The sequence below is a fragment of the Solea senegalensis genome, linkage group LG11, assembly GCF_019176455.1.
Source record: "Solea senegalensis isolate Sse05_10M linkage group LG11, IFAPA_SoseM_1, whole genome shotgun sequence".
Taxonomy (NCBI): Eukaryota; Metazoa; Chordata; class Actinopteri; order Pleuronectiformes; family Soleidae; genus Solea; species Solea senegalensis.
Genome location: NC_058031.1, coordinates 6,586,817 through 6,603,174, shown reverse-complemented (window position 1 = coordinate 6,603,174; position 16,358 = coordinate 6,586,817). Strand labels below are relative to the sequence as shown.

General features: G+C 41.2%; 2 protein-coding genes across 6 annotated transcripts in view; both read right to left on the bottom strand.

Annotated features, from left to right (window-relative positions):
• LOC122776885 (synaptotagmin-2-like) overlaps positions 1 to 11,565 on the bottom strand; it is a 62,397-nt gene extending 50,832 nt beyond the window's left edge. For 3 of the 4 annotated variants that reach the window (XM_044037647.1, XM_044037651.1, XM_044037650.1), the window contains exons 1-2: positions 11,217 to 11,565; positions 11,052 to 11,115 (exon numbers count right to left, since the gene is read on the bottom strand). The gene's annotated coding sequence lies outside the window, so the exon portion shown is untranslated. The remainder of the gene's footprint in view (positions 1 to 11,051; positions 11,116 to 11,216) is intronic. The other variant, XM_044037649.1, reaches the window with a different exon arrangement.
• Positions 11,566 to 12,701: 1,136 nt separating this feature from the next.
• oard1 (O-acyl-ADP-ribose deacylase 1) lies at positions 12,702 to 15,211 on the bottom strand. Of its 2 annotated transcripts, none has more exons than XM_044037653.1 (5): positions 15,051 to 15,211; positions 14,773 to 14,938; positions 13,435 to 13,493; positions 13,222 to 13,361; positions 12,702 to 12,993 (listed from the first exon to the last, which is right to left on the bottom strand). In XM_044037653.1, exons 1-5 carry the CDS (start codon positions 15,093 to 15,095, stop codon positions 12,846 to 12,848), a joined length of 558 nt encoding a protein of 185 aa, XP_043893588.1. In that variant the 5' UTR covers positions 15,096 to 15,211; the 3' UTR covers positions 12,702 to 12,845. The 2 variants fall into 2 exon arrangements, with proteins under 2 accessions (XP_043893588.1, XP_043893589.1); XM_044037654.1 differs by having other exon boundaries at positions 13,222 to 13,334.
• Positions 15,212 to 16,358: the final 1,147 nt, after the last annotated feature.

The following is a 16,358-nucleotide window of genomic DNA, read 5'->3' as shown; positions in this document are numbered from 1 at the left end:
CAGCACGGTACGGTTTGGAAAGGTAGAGCCCTGGATCAGGCTTGCGTTTCGACTGAGAACAGTACGTTTACTTGGTAGGCAGGGTGTGCTCGCGTCAGCGAGATACGTAGTGTGACGTTGTACCAGTGCGTTGACATCGAACAACGAGGTCGCAAGGGAGTGGCGCCTTTCTGTTGCTCAATCAGCTCACTGTCGTGAGTGGAGCCAGCCGAGCTCCACCTGTACCATATCATTTTACTCTGGTACCCCAAGGAAAGAGTACTAAAAAAATGGAATGGTCGGGGCCAGTCGGTGGAAACACGGCTATTGTGTCCACATCGTTTGGTCAAGACTGTAGCATTAACACAGTTCACTGATCATCGTTTCAGTAAATTCTGTAAACAATATCCAATGATACATGCAACAAGAAAGAAAATCAGTTAGCAGAAGGCAAAGTACTACATCAATAAAAATGCAAAGAAATCCTGTTGTTGACTCACTAAATTAGCACAGAGAGAAAAAATGTGACGCTCCATAAGTCACATTTCACTAATGTTTCTAATTAGCTCACAGTATCCTCTGGCACTGAGAGGAATACAAGGCCACTGCTGTGGCATCTCGATGTTTGCCCACTTGTGATTACCTATTTCTCCTCCTGTCAGATAGTATATAACCACTTCTTTACAAGCTTGACACAGACTGGCTCCATCAATCACTCCTTTTTTAAATAACGCATTTACTACGACAATGAGCAATGTGGACCTCTGAATCATGAGGCTTTGAATAACTACTGAGGAAAGCTCTCTGGATGAGAATGTAGATTGCAAAAGAAGAATCTCTAAACAGCTCACCAGATAGCACTGCTGTGAGAGGGTTTATAGAGCTGGACAAATGGAGGAGAGTAATTATTTTGATCAATATAGTACAATGAATGTCATGTCCTTTTTCCAAAGCCAGCTATTACCAGCCTTATGCTGGGAGGAAATCAATTCTGCAACTCTCCATTCTGCTCCTGGAGATGCCAACCAACTTGCTGTCAAGTAAATAATCTCTGTGGGCATGATCGAAGCGGCAAGATTTCTCCAACTTGGCTGGCACGCTCAGCCAAAAACAAGTGCACTTCACTCTTTTTAACATCCAAAGGAACTCAGATTACTATACTTTCCTCCCTCTCGTTTTGCTGATACTTCTCTATGCAAGTCAAAATAGCTTTGCTCAATACAAATGAACAACAGGAATCTTTTATTGTGGGAATGGCAGCAGCACAATGACCTGAGTAGAGAAAGAGTCAAGAAGGTGTCTTAACACTCAGGAGGAGGAGCACCTTCAGCTTCACAAGTGGCACCTGCCACTCCCATGAGTTCACAAGTTACTGATAGAAAAGATTTTCTTAAAATGACCCAATACAATGCTTGGCACTCATTTATTGACCCTGCCTATATTATATATCCCCTGTGTGGGGATTTATGCGGAAATGTGTCTTGGCTCCAGCATTAGGCTCCGCTCATTCTTTCCACATCTTAGTTTCAGTAAAGGTCCACTAGGGTCTGCTCATTTCAGTGGTGGTCCCTACATGGGCATTGGTGAGCATGCCTACAGTTTGAATGAAACCACGACTACATACATGCATGTGGATATGTGAAGCAGCTCTCCGCAGACAAGGAATGCAATGGAGGATGACCTGGGGCCTTTGCCAATAACAATGTAGACTCAGTATGTACTTCACATCTCTGCCTCGATTTCTCATCTAGTTTCTCGCCGTGTTGTGAATAAGTGTCTGTTTGACCAAGGCTGGGACTGAGCATTGATCCCAAAAGTGCTTCACGTGCACTCACACAAAATGCAGCAACATGTCACCTTCTGATGGTTTTGTGAAAGGTGTGGCTGTAGCAATAGACAGTTTTCTTTCCACAAAATGCTTCTCCCTATTTTTCTCTCATCTCTACCTCGCTCAGTCGATCAACCCGTCCTTGTTCAAATTAGCAAGTTATAGTGACATACAGTGCTGTGCAAAAGTCTCAGGGCACCGCCGGGTTTGTTGTTTTCATGTCTGTCAATTTCTGTGATTATATAGCCCAACATCACAAACACAGTACAGCAAGTGACACGCTCTATCCTCCAAAGCTCACGTTGAATAAGGAAAAACCTCTAAGAGAGCAGCAGAGGAAATTGTGGCAATCGTAACAGAAGCTAATAGAAGAAGAAGAGAAATCAGATTTTTTAATTCGATGTATGTTACTTCAGTATGTGGTCCTTCAACACACATATATTCGCTATGTGGCCGCGTGACATGAGCGAGATAACAGTCAAATTAGAATCCAAGCCACTTTCTCCCTATACGTATGCGCTATTTGCCAAATCAATACTCTGCGGTCTCACAAATATGACATTTTCTGTTGATGATGCATACAAAAAGGGCATCAGTGTGTGCATGTGTGCCGTTTCAGACAACAGTCACGTTTGCGTGAAAGTCAAATGCAAAATACTTGGTGGTTATGAATGTGAATCGTCAAATCTGACCTGTAATCAATCAGAACTGAATCAGAATTGAAACACGTGGCTGCTCATGTGAACATAGCCTACGTCTCTCTCTTTTATTCAGCTGTGGTAGAGCCAAAAATCAGCCAAATCATGCACAGTCTACCTTTAATTTATAACCAGCTGCATCTTTTTGAGGGTCAAAGAATGGTCAAAACCCCAGCTGGACTTTGTCAGTTGCCATAAAGTCATTGATTTTTTTTTTTTTTTCCTTGATGCAATATTCAATTCTATCCTCATTTACTTGTCTTCTTCCATATGCCACATTTATATGATCCGTTGTGATGCAAAATGTCCTTTAATTATGTCAAAGCTACAAGCACACAAGAAATACTGTTCAGCATGTAAAATGTATCTGAATGCTACATACCTCTGAAGATAACAGAGGTATGTAGAGGTATGTAAAAATATGCGAGTAAATCGCATATTTTTTTATTTTACCTATGCCTCCATTTCTCCTTTGTCTTCCCTCAGGTGTATGGAAACTAAATGTCATCGCATAACTGTTAGAAGAACGACAGTATTTTTTTGAAATTCTGTATGCGCTGTCCTTCACCTTCACGCTGGCCTCAAAAAAAACTCAAAGCAGCTTTCATGTGCAGCATCTACTCACAGAGCTTACGTATTCTTCTTCCTCCTCTCCCTGCTGCATTCTCCTTATTCCTCCTTGAACAATGTCCCTCTAATGGAAAGCATACATTTTAAACAAAAGGCAGAGGTCACAAAAGCTCACAGGTTGTATAGATCAACAAAATTCTTTACCCATGGCAGTGTGCAGTTTGATCTAATTTCATTACATTTCACAAGCATGACATACACTCGGAACAATTTCAAAGTCAGAGTTTATTCTATTCTAAAGCAGGGAGAGAGAAAAAAAAACATTTTCTGTTGATGTTTGCACTGCTCCAAGCGCTCTGAATGTCAGATGGGAAGATTCTCACTTGGCAACACTAAGAAATGGCAACTCAGCTCTCCCACAGCAAAAGCCCGTGGGAATGGAGAGGGAAAGAAAACAGAAAATGTCTCTTCATTTCGGAGATTTCAGGGGACAGAAAAACAATATATTTAATGAGGCTTTGTTGTTTTTCTGAGCAGAAAAAAAACCCATCAAATTCTGCTGCCTGAAAAAATAAAATATGAAGAGGAAAAAACATACAAAATGCACTGAAGGCATGTTATTCAAGACAGCTGTTGGCAGGCAATCATAAATTGTTCCATAGGCAGATTAAACTACTGCATCCAAAAAGAGAGGCAATGTTATAGCTCTATGTTGTACTGTACCCTCAAGGTTAAACTGTATCAGCCTTCAACTGCACCTGATAATGTCGAGGTTGTAATTTAAGTGTGATTTTTTTGGCTCCAGGGGACTGAAATGAATCTTCTGTCATTACCAGCGACTTCACCGTCTACAGAGACACAATGTGCATCTCAAATGCCTCTGTGAGATCCCTCAGCCCTTTAGCCAAGGACAAATCTTTTTTGGCAAACACATCTGAACAACTGGCTTTTGTCGTAAGTGGGACAGGAGGACACATCCAATCGCAGGTCATATATTATATGCAGTAGATATGGGAATTTGTCAGCTCCAACTCCAAACAGCAGTGACATGAGATGTTTCATAGCTTTTCCAGGCTGGGACCCACTATCAACAGTAGCCATCATTCACACTTAATATTAATATCCTCCATTCTGAATGATTCAATCATGTCAAGATTGTGCTAAGTACAATGTACAATGCACCCAGTCTGTCCTGATTGTGTCCTCAGATCTGATCACAAAGAAAATAAGTTCATATGTGATTTGAGGATGCATGTGACCTCATTCTATCCTTAGGACACATTAGAGATCGTAATCAATATCCATAATGTTGATCTATTTGGAGCCAGCGCCACAATATTAACACAGATCATCATATAATTTATTTTTTCAGATGGTTAAATACTTCATGTTGCATCAGTGCACATAGAGCCTTGTCTCACAAAGCTTCACTTGTCTAATTTTTTCCTCTGCTGACATCTGACACGTCGTTGCAATCGGTAAAAACATAATTTAGACTTCACTGTGTATTTGAATAGAAGGTGTGGGAAGCCAGACCTGACCTGATGTTGTCACAGGAGATGCATCCAGGATGCCCTTTAATGCCAGGTGTGAACAGACGCACTTAACACTAAATCCACACGCTATCAGATCAAATATCAGATCACAGACAGATGTTAATACCAGATCTAAGCAGGACCATGGAGGCATGGAAGTCTTATCTGTAATTCATGCAATTCTTTGACTTTTCAGCCACAAATTCCCCCGTGTCTTCATCAAGCAGCACTCTGACTTAATTCAGCCGGCATTAAATTTAAAGCGAATGAAGCAAAGGGATCTGCACAGACAGATTATTTATATGTTGCTTTGCACTGTTTATCAACCCCGTTTTCCAGCTGGTTCGTGTTGTGGAATGAGACACAACAGGAAAAAACAACACTCCTCGACTCGCAGTAAGTCAATAATTGCAAAAAGGAAACTAAACGTATTCACATAAAATGTAAATGCGGCTTCATTCTGAGCTTTTACTGTAAAGCGATGAGGACATGTAGGCAGAGTGTGTTGCAGAAAAAAAAAAGCTGCCACAGTGATGATGAGGTTAGGTGACAGCGGTGCCAGCAGAGCAGTCTCATGTAGATGTGGTCACCGGTCAGGGCATATCACCCTGGAGACAGAGAAGCTGAACAGGTTCCTGAGCTGTGGCAGCGCTGAAGACTAACAGGAACGTACAGTATAAAAGTCTACATGATTTCAATCCATTAATATGTATTCACATGTGTGTTTCGTTTGCTTGTATGTTTGACCTGGATGAATGGCTGAATAGGTGCATCTCTAATGCAGAGTGTGAAAATAAAAAAAGCAGTCGACACACAAACTATGAGTAGAGAAGAAAAATAAATGTATGAAAGCGTCCTCCTCCCTCTTCTGGCCACGTGGTCCATTTCAAACAGACCAGATGAGAGTTACACCAGATGTGTCATATAGGAAGGTGCTTAGCTACAAATTGGATGATTAACAGACCTTTGGAGGCAGCAGTGAGGCATTTGGCTCTGCTGCACAGTTCAGTGTAGAGTGATTGGCTTTGAGTGCTAAGGAAGCAGATGGGACAGAGACAAGGAGCTGGAGCTGGATGCAGAAACCTGTGATAGTTTCTGCATCAAACTATCACACCCATACCAGGCTTTGCCCATTCCTTTGCCTACAGGGTGATTCTTCATGACTAAAAAGGAGCTAGCTCTGCTTCTACCAGTGTTGCAGCGGCTCGTTCATCGCAAATTATCTCCGCCTTTAGCTCCACCCTCTCAACATTAATTATGCAGCTCAATGCAGCACTCCAAATCCCCACTGCAGCTCACCCACCACACCACTCTGCTGTTCTCCTCCATCTCTGTCACACACACACAAACCATAGAGAGTCTTTTCCTTTCATGGCTACATTCTCAACTATCCGTATTCAAAAATAATATTTTCCTCCAAGCAGAGGCCTGTACATTATGTGCTGCTGCAGGCACTGTAGCTGTTTGTTCTATTTTAAGGAGATATTACACTACACGTGTGAAATGCAGGTATATGAGATAAAAAAAATGCAGGATGTATCTGTTATTAAAGAAGGTTAAATGCACCTGGTGCCCTACAGAAATAATGTGTCTTTTTCCACAAACGTTTACAATGATTATGGGTTGGATTACTATTTCTATAGCTGCGGTATGATTCAATTTCAGCACATATTTCCTGTCATCTTTTTCAAAGCTTGGTGCAGATTTCAGTGCAAATCAAAAGCAAATGCAGTCTGAGGTGCCAAGGCAAACACACTTAACAGCCCAAACACCTCTCTGGCAATGTGATTTAACTCCTTCAAAACATGGTGAGAGACGTGTTCAGACCTTGTCACGGGGAGGCGGCGACAGTCCACACGAATCTAAATCAGCCACCTCAGCAAAGTAGAGGGAAACCGGGGGACACAGGAAGCTCTTACGCTTCAGCTGTCCACACCCCCAGGCAGGCAGTGGGATGGAAACGTGGCAACTGTTTATGAAAGCAGAGACAAACAAGCTTCGCCTTTTTTCTCGCGCTTCGATGGGATTAAGATGAAGATCTCACATCTGCATGCATGTGCGTCTGTGTGCACATGTTTTTTAAGTAATGGTTTAAAGAGTGCTACTTGCCCTCGCCTAATGCTGTATAATTACTCTAACACAACTTAAGTCTGAGGCGTACTCTGAATGAGTCATGCGCGTGTGTACAGACTGTACACGGATTTCAAACTAAACAAACTGTGTGCTTACTTTCACGTGGGCCTACATCAGACGAAGGTCTCATTCACTGGGTCATTATTTTTACTCACCACGAGGGATATCATCAACAAAATGTCAAACCACAGGCACACAAACATAAGCTATTCAAGAGCACATGCTGCTCGCCTCCCTATTGTTTCCATTTCAATAAGTTCAATAAAGTCTCTGTCCGTGTTTGCAAAGACGGCACCTCTGGAACAAAAGCAAACAGCGTGGCAGATGTTCCTAATGAGGAAAACATAGTCAGGGAAGGAAGGATCATTCAGCTGGTATTGGGTAAAGTCAATGTGCTGTGCGCTTACATAATCCAGGGGGTAGTGTGAATCGAATACTCCCTCTCTCTACATGACAACTCGCTGGCAGGCACAGGTCGACTGTTTTGTCATGATAAGAAGTGCACTGCCATCACTCCTTATAAATATATATATCTGTGCATCATTAAATGTCCAGAATGCACAAAGACGAGTCAAAAGCACTCTGAAAGGTTGCTGTTCATCAGCAGGCAGCGCTCTGTGCTGTGCAGCTCTGCTGCTGCTGCTGCTGCCGCTGCTGCTGCTGCAGGGGTCTTTTCAGTGCATGGAACCGGATGGTGAGGAGAGAACACAGCGGGGGCTGGGCACTGCAATGTACTGCAGTGCTTGTAGCACGGCTATGCACACCCACTCCCTTCCATCCTTGCTCTGCCTCTGACAATCTCTCGTTCTATCTCTCACCCTCTCGCGCCCCATTCTTGCATCATTTGTCATGCCTCCCCGTCCTCACGCTCTCCTCATTGCTTTTTTGTCCTTCTAAAAGATCATTTTTACCTCCGCACTCCTAATGTGCTCTGTGTCAAACACTGCCACAGTGTTTTCCTCATTTAATCTTTCCGTTACCTCTGTAACTCACACGCACACACATTTACACAAATTCATTTACAAATCCTATAATCTTTCCTTGGAAAGACTTGTGAAGTGCTCCCTCCTTCTTCCTGGTTATGGAGGAGACACACACACACTCTGTCCGTCCAACACTGTATTTATCTAGGTGTCACTCTAGATCCCCAGGAGGATCCACTCACCTTTAACATCTGCAGTGTCCTCTACGTTCATCTGTGCAACCTAAACCACATGACAGTAACACCTATTCTTCCTGTCTGAGTCTTCACACACTGACACTCAGAGTTTTACGATTGCTTCCAATTGTTCGCACGCCGGCATGACAGTCGTGGCTGCTCTACAATGTTGCCCACGCCATCATTTACTGGGGCACAAATGGCTCGCGGCCTGGGACGGCTCCACAGCCTCCACCATGGAGGATGAGCAATGACGAGCCAAACCGCTGCTTACTTCCTCCAAAACCACCACAATTTTTTAAAAAAGTGTAAGTAATGCAGAAACAATGTTCGAAAGCAAACTTGCTTACCTCACCTGCAATGCCTTCCTGCAGAATCACAGATGAGCTTGGAATAAAGTAGGTAACTTACAGAACACAGGTCTGGCTGTTTAAATCAACCATTTTATCTAATGAGCAGTAACACTACTTTTATGCCGTGCACTCTTTTTCCAAGAGGGATACTGGCTAATTCTTGGAAACAGCGAGTGGTCTCATTTCAGTTTCCCATTAAAGAGCTGACTGAGGTTTCTGATCATTGCTAGCTGAATGAGTCTCTAAGTATGCTGGCTGCATCCTGCGGAGACACTTTGCAGATCACTCTCAACCATGACATGAAAACAAAGCTTTGTGTCACAGCAGGTGTCAGCAGAAACGTATAGCAGCCATTACATGATTCGCTTGTTCTTTTTAACGCCGCTGTGTTGAAGGACCTCCTCTGTTATTATAAACACATAATGAGTTACTAAGCTAATATTAATACACATAATAATATCATCAAATAACACCGTAATAACCAGATGTCATAAGCGAAATTTCATCCCACAGCTTGAAGCGTCATTCTGAGCTTTGAAGTGAAAAGCAAAGTGGAACAAAACCACAGTGTTGCGGCTCCCACATGGAGCACACAGTCATAATACAGGTAGACAAAGAGCTTTACAAAATGAAACCGATGGGAGCTGGGTTTTCAGAGTCGCTGTAAAAAAAAAACAACACAGCTCTCTTTAAGATGAACGCTGCTCTAGAAAAGGAGATGCACATGAATAATGAAAAAGTGTTGTCTTCACATCGTCGAGTGGAAGAGCAGGACAGATGTGCACAGCACAACTGCAACAGCAAATGAACACATGGACATCTGAGTAACTGGGCAGTTTATTAGGTCAACAGCCCAAAGAGTTACTGAAACGGAAAATTAAAATGTAGCTGTGTACAACTTAGTGTGTGTCTTTATATGAACATTTGAACTGCTTCATTTCCATTATCTTCCTCTTTTCTGTTAGAGACACACTCTAACAATCTGTTGTACACTTTTGAGTACCGTGTGTACTGGACTTTTCAGCTTTGAAAAATGCACATTTTGTTTGCAGTGTTACATTTACCTTAAACTGTACTGTTACTGTTACCATCATGTATGCACTCTATATCTGCTACTCTCTCTCTGTCAAAACAACAACACAAGACCTAATTTGACGACGTCATGAAGCAGCATAGGATTATGGGAATTGTCGCTCCGTGTGTGAAATTCAGTGGCAGAACACATAGCAAAATATAGTGAGTAGTTATGACACATGGTGGTGCTTGTTGAAGTCAAAGTTCTGTAAACCCTTCATGGTCATTTCACAATAGCGGACATTGGAAAAGAGGACGGTGCCATTAAAAGGAGCTGTAATACTGAATACATATATGGACTTCTATTGGATTTATGGAGTGTTGTAAATGTTTTGCCAAATTAAAAGAGGCATGTTTTAATTAACTGAATGCAAAAATGTTAAACATCATATTTAACAGTGATTTGCTATTTGAGGGATCACTTATCAGCAGCCTTTGCTCTGTCCATGGTGCTGAAATGGTTAATGTTTCCTTCCCAGCCCTCTCCTCCACATAACTCAGTGTTAAATAATCAAAACAGGATTTAAAACCAGTTACTGGGTTCAACAGATCTAGCCAGGTTCATGTCTCAATGTCTAGTTATGAGAAGGAGAGGAATTAACTCCATGTCCATGGACTACAGGAACACCGGTACATACTGTACTCTTTATCCTGTCTAGCATTGCTTCTTAGTGTGCCCACACAAGACACACTAAGTCCATTTCCTCCCCTTCTGCAGCAGGCTAGTGTTCATGGGCTTTTTCAACACTGCCCACTGCTGGACACTATGGCATCTTCACTCACAAAAGATGAAGGTCAGACTTCCCAAAAAAAAAAGAAAAGAAAAAAAAGCCAGTGGGATGTAATAAATAAACTGTGACTGCGCAAAACGAAAGCTGAAAATGTATTCATAGTGGTGAAAAAATTACAAATGTATTATAATGAATCACCTGACCTTCACTGTGTACAAACAATGCTTCACTTTGGTTTTTTAAGCCCATTTTAAATATACAGTATGGTGATATGCACATGGATATGGTAGCACTATTCTTTGCTTCTCTGCAGTTACTAATCCTATTTTACCCAGTCTGTGAGCTCACTTTTAGATTGAAGGAAGTCCCAGTGCACTGGATAAACACAGCATAAACTCATCACCAGGGTCAAATGCCAATTCAGTGTGCAATCTAAGAAAACCCCAATGAAATACACGATGAGCATGCAATACAATAAAACTAAAATGGGCTGCCGTACATGTAGTCCCTCTCTCATTTATTGTAAAAAAGATAAAACTTGTGCAAATAATATTATACCTGGCTGTGTACTCAACCAGGAATAAGTTCAAACACTGAGAGTCTTTTTTTTTTTGGAAGCTGGTGGTCGGTTTGCGTTGCTCTGCCTGGCACTGGCTGGATGCTGAGGCAGCTTTGCTCAGGGATGTAATGGGATACTGCAGCACTAGAGAACCGTGTGCACAGAAACTTGCCTAGAAGCATCAGGGAGTCCCGCACTAACCTCCCCCTCCTCCTCTCCTCCTCCTCCTCCTCCTCCTCCGCTGCCTCTCCCTTGGCTTTGTATTCATGATGTAAAAATATATTCATACATATCCATGTGAACATTTAAATGTTCTTACACATGAAGGACTGAAAAATGGGTGGCTACACTGACAAAACCAGCAAAAGAAACAACTTCAGAAGTGTAAAAAACCCAGCATGCCAGTGGTAGGAGGAGAGCATCGCTGCTTACCTTCCGTGCAGGTCGCTCTTTCCTGGACACCAAGCTCTTCCCGTTCTCCACAGGCTCCGAGACACTTTGAGATAGAGAGAAAAAGAATCAATCTCCTCTTACTTTCTCTTATTTCCAGTTTCAGAATGAATAAGTCAGGGGTCTACCACAGCCCTCTGGACACACCTTTTACTCTGTCCTCCTGTCAACTCTGCCACATATACACACACAGACACTCATTGAAATGCACCCCAATAGTGGAGTACCAGAATTGATAAAGATCTGCTCAGGGGAGGGATAAAAACTACACACACTCACACACACACTGCAGTTTTCCCCCCTTCCTCTTGCCCACTCGCTCTGCTGCTTTTTCCTCCCGTCTTTGCCTGCACTGCCTCCTGATTGGCTAAGCTGCTCTTCAATAACATAAGCTCTCTTCTTTAATTGGAAGGGGACAGTTATATGGTGCACCAGAAACCTTCCTGCCCAGCTCATCCCTCTGTCTCCCTTTCTCTCTTTTTTTTTTTCTTTTTTCCCTAAGTGCCTGTGGAGAAGAATGCTGAGCTCTGCAATTTCATACACAACGAGGAAAAGAAAAAAAGAAAAAGGGAATGGAGGACAGAGGGTGGGGGGAGTATGTGGGAGAAAAAAAGGAGTAAGAAAGGGAATGAAGGAGAGCAACCAACAGGAATGAGTGGGCCGCAGTGGGACAGAAGCAGAGGCTGGGAACAAAGAGTGAGGGGGGGGTTGGGTACTAGGTGGGGTGAGGACAGATTTGGGTGCACACTCCACCAGCTGCAGCACGTGGAGGTGTGACAGCAGGTCAGACGAAAGGCGATTTCCCTGCACTCACTGCAGCGCAGCTAGGTGGCTCTGCTGCAGTGTGGAGTCTAATTGCCAGGCATGAAGGGGGATGGGAAGGGTAGAGCGGGGGTTGGTTGCAGCGATGCCGTGAGTACAGTCTTCCAGCCAGCCTGGATATATGAGGGAGTATGGGCAGGCAGCCGCAGTGGTTAATGCCTTTTCCTCATGAATTATTGAAAGTGCCCCAAAGGAGAGAGGGAGGGTCACAGACAGCGAAATACTGAGCCTGTTCAAACTGTCTCAGTGCTACCGAGGTTTATGGTAATCACTCTCACTGGAAGCACATGTTGTCTAACAGTTAAATGGGGCAACCTTTAGTGAGATTATTTAATTCTAACAGTTAAATAAATGAATGGCGATTGTGCGAGGTTAGTTCGCTGCTATCCACTTCGGCTTTGTGATGTGTTAAAAGGCTTTCTAATGCAAGAGGAAATGGACGTGTGGGATTGACTTTGTGGTGTCAGACTCACAAGCCCATTTGTTTTTTAACTCACATCCAGTACGTCAGTTGTGTCCCAGCTGCATTAAAGTACAATACCCAATTAGAAAGATCAATAATGGACCAGACAAGATCTAAACCATCTGCAGAGACCACAATGAGCACTCTCAACGTTATAGAATGCCCAGAAAGAAATGCAAACACACAGTTTGCTAAACCAACAGCAGAACTGTCTAGTGGACGGATGGGCAAACAAAGAGTCACTTGATATTTTAGGCTCAGTATCCTGTTGTAAAATAGCTAAAAACTTAACTCACGTCCAATAAAAATAGGAGACAGCCATGGAAGATCATGAGGGCTGAGCTGACTTTGATGTGCAAAGAACATATTTATTTGTGAGATAACATTTACTCACTGAAAGAGAAATCGCTGTTACAGCCACATTCTGTGGCAATAACGATAACAGAAAAGTGCAAAATGCAATTATTACAATAACCAAACATTTACATCAATCATGTGCGCCTGTTTTCCTCCATCACCGTGGACTCTGCTTTTACTGGAAGGCTGTAGACTGTGATGGAGATGTTTGTGTGTTTGAACACCTGCTCTAGGATCACAGACACTCTTGCCCACTCCAGTCGATCCAGGCCACAGCCAATACTGTCAGGAAGGAGACAAAAAAAATAATTATACACACACATACATATACATACATACATACATATATATATATATATATACTGTATGTGTATATATATATATATATATATATATATATATATATATATATATATATATATATATATATACACATTAATTTATGTAACAGTAACTTAATGAATTATGCTAATTATTTTGTCTCTCTTGACAATGGAGGATAATACAAACCGAGGCATTGATATTTTTGTCACTCCGTTCTTTACACAGTGTGACTTCATGTCCTCCAGGCTCAGCCTCAGACTGTCATAGGTGGGTTTTTGGCTTGCTTTTTTCTTTGTGATCTGCAATATACGGTAATAACAGTAACACTATTATCATTATTAGTAACTAGAATTTTAAAACAACAAATTGTTAATTTGAAATGAACTGTTTCTTCTTTACCAGATAGTACACAAAACGTCCGTCTTGTTTCAGCACAGCACATTCTCCTGTCATCTTTTCTGTTTGACCATAAAGGAAATAATACCCTTAAAAGAATATTAACACAATATAAATCACAAACATAATTTGCTTTAAACCTTCTTCAACCTGCCCCACTGTTGAACACAATTTGTGCAGCACAAAAAAGCCCTAATGTTTTCAACCCACAGATGTTTATTATAAGCTCTAATGGAGATTTGTCAGCATGAATGTTAGATAAATGTGCACTAAATGAAGCATAAGACATTAAGAATGTTTTAATGTTGTCATGCTGTTGGTAGGAAAACAGACAGAGAGGACACGGACACAGGCAAGCTGGAGCCGGTTTCAGAAAGGAGGTTCAACAAACTCAGAGTCTTATTGAACCCTGAGATGAGAAACTCTGAGTTTCCAGTTCCAGAACATCAGCTCTAAGTTCATTCAATCAAGACAGAGTAGTTTCACTCTGTGTTAAGTGCATGCACCACCACAAATATACACTCATGCAGAGTTAAGGGGAGATTATTTGAACATATTTATTAAAAAACTAATAATAAGAAGACATATAGTGTGTAGATTTGAATGTAGTTAATTCATTTCACATTTAATCCCAAGTAGGACACGAATACTCCAGTTTTCACTTGTAATATTAGGTATGATACTTCAATTCAACTCAATATTTCTTAAAGCCAAAATCTGTGTCAAATTACCATTTTAGTCAAAATACTGTCCTGACCCATACCCATTGTATTCTACAGACTGAAGAAAACATCTTTGTTTCTCAAAGGTCTGCTCAAGCATCACAAAACAATCCTTTTAAATATGTTATTCAAAAAAGATAATATGAGAATAATTATGTAAAAAAAACACCACTCCCTCTGATATCGCAAATCATATGGCAATTTTAGTCAAAAATAATCACAGTTAGATATTTATTCAAAACCATTCAGCCCTTGTATGGAATCTAACATGTATTTCAATTAAGTGTAACAAAAAGTAAATATATATACATCAAACACAGAACAAACAGGTGAGCATTTGGGGTAATTGGCTGATTGCTGTACCTCATTTTACAGAATGTTGTTTTCAGAAACATAAATGTCCTCTCACCTATTTCTGTTCCACTAATTAAACTGGCCTAATTAAATTGTGATTTGATTTCTACTGCATCGACACAAAGACGGTCATGAAACACAATCTAACAAAGAACTAACTTGCTTTTTGTATGATTCATTTTAAAAGACTGCCTGGGGAATCAGTGCCACCAAAAATAAGACACGTCTCTCTCCTAATGAATATTTAATAATACGGCTGACTCACTCTGTTCCTTTAACTCTGCTACTCCCCCGAACTTCCGCTTGAACAGCACAGCGATGCCTGCCCCCATGCGGCAGTCCTCGCTGATGCAGTGAGCCAAAGCCTCGTCCTGTGGACCGAGGAACAGATTCCCCGTGACATAGTTGAGACTCCAGGTGTTTTCTGCTGACTGGCCGGCAGGGGGAGCAAGAGCACGCGTTACACCAAACCAGAACCACAATAAGTGCATAAACAAACATCAAACCAGAAACACACTGTTGTCTTTAAAGTGTTCGCTTTACCCGAGGTTCGTCTGTGGCGACTGGCTCTTCAACATCGCCGGACATTGTCCACAACAAGGACACAAACTCGGTGTGTCTGTAAAGAAGTTATGTTAGTAAGTAGCTCGTGAAACTCTAGCATGAGTGCTTTGACAGAAGCTCTCTCCCTCGGTGGTTTTTCTTCTTCCTCCGTTTCGCGTCTTATGGCACACTACTGCCACCTAGCTTGTTGGAGTAATAACAATACTTCACACAAAACAGTATGCAGAATTACACTGAACACTAAAACATAAAGTCTTTCAAATGTTATAATAGACGCCACAAGGTAAATAGATTTTCTAAAAACACATGGTTTCAAAATCCAATCAAAAGAAATTAATATTGTTTTTCCAGGCAATGGTGTTTCAAAGGATTTTGGGGGCCCCAGGCATTATTTCATTATTCAAGGTATTTTCATGCTTTGGCTTTTATTTTGTAAAGCACCTTGGTCACCTGTGGGTTGTTGTAAAGGGTTATAGAAATAAAGTACATTACATTACATTGTACAATAAAATTAATCAATTAATTCAATTAATTTATGGTATCAAATCAAATCAAATAAATCCTATACTTTATTAATCCCCTTAGGGATGTGATTTCTCTGCATTTGACCCATCCTAGAATTAGGAGCACCTGGGGAGCACTGGGGGTTGGGTACCTTGCTCAGGAGTACCCCAACCATTTTGACCTGGTGTTACAAGCCAAGTTCCCTTTCCACTTGGCCATGGGCTGTCAATTGAACTTTATTTACTGTATATAGCAGTTTTCACACAAGGCAATGCAAAGTGCTTTGCAGAATAAAAACACAACCAAGTGACATGTATTTTAAAAAAGTAGGGGTGTAAAATAAAAAAAAGGATTCAAATCAAAATATCCATAGAAATTATAAGATAAGTCACATTACATATCAGTTATTGGAATATTTTTTTTAAATATTAATATTCATATGACATATTTGAAGCACTCAAATCAGTCTGCCTTGTATGAATACCTGAAATAGCTTTTCAATAAGATTAAAACAGAACCGAAGGTAAATTGAGGAACATAGCACTAACCATAATGATGTGTTAGAAACATCATAGGAGTTTGCAAATTCATCCTCATTGATCACCATATTAGTATTATGCATTTTAATATTTGTGGTTTTCAAGCACCAAAAAGTGTAAAACTAGCATATATTTATTTTGCTTATTGTCTTCAGAGACCATGCACACATACTGTAGGTGTTTTGTTTTGTTTTTTTAAAATGTATTTTAGTTTATTTGATTGCTGTTGAGCTGAGCAATGACG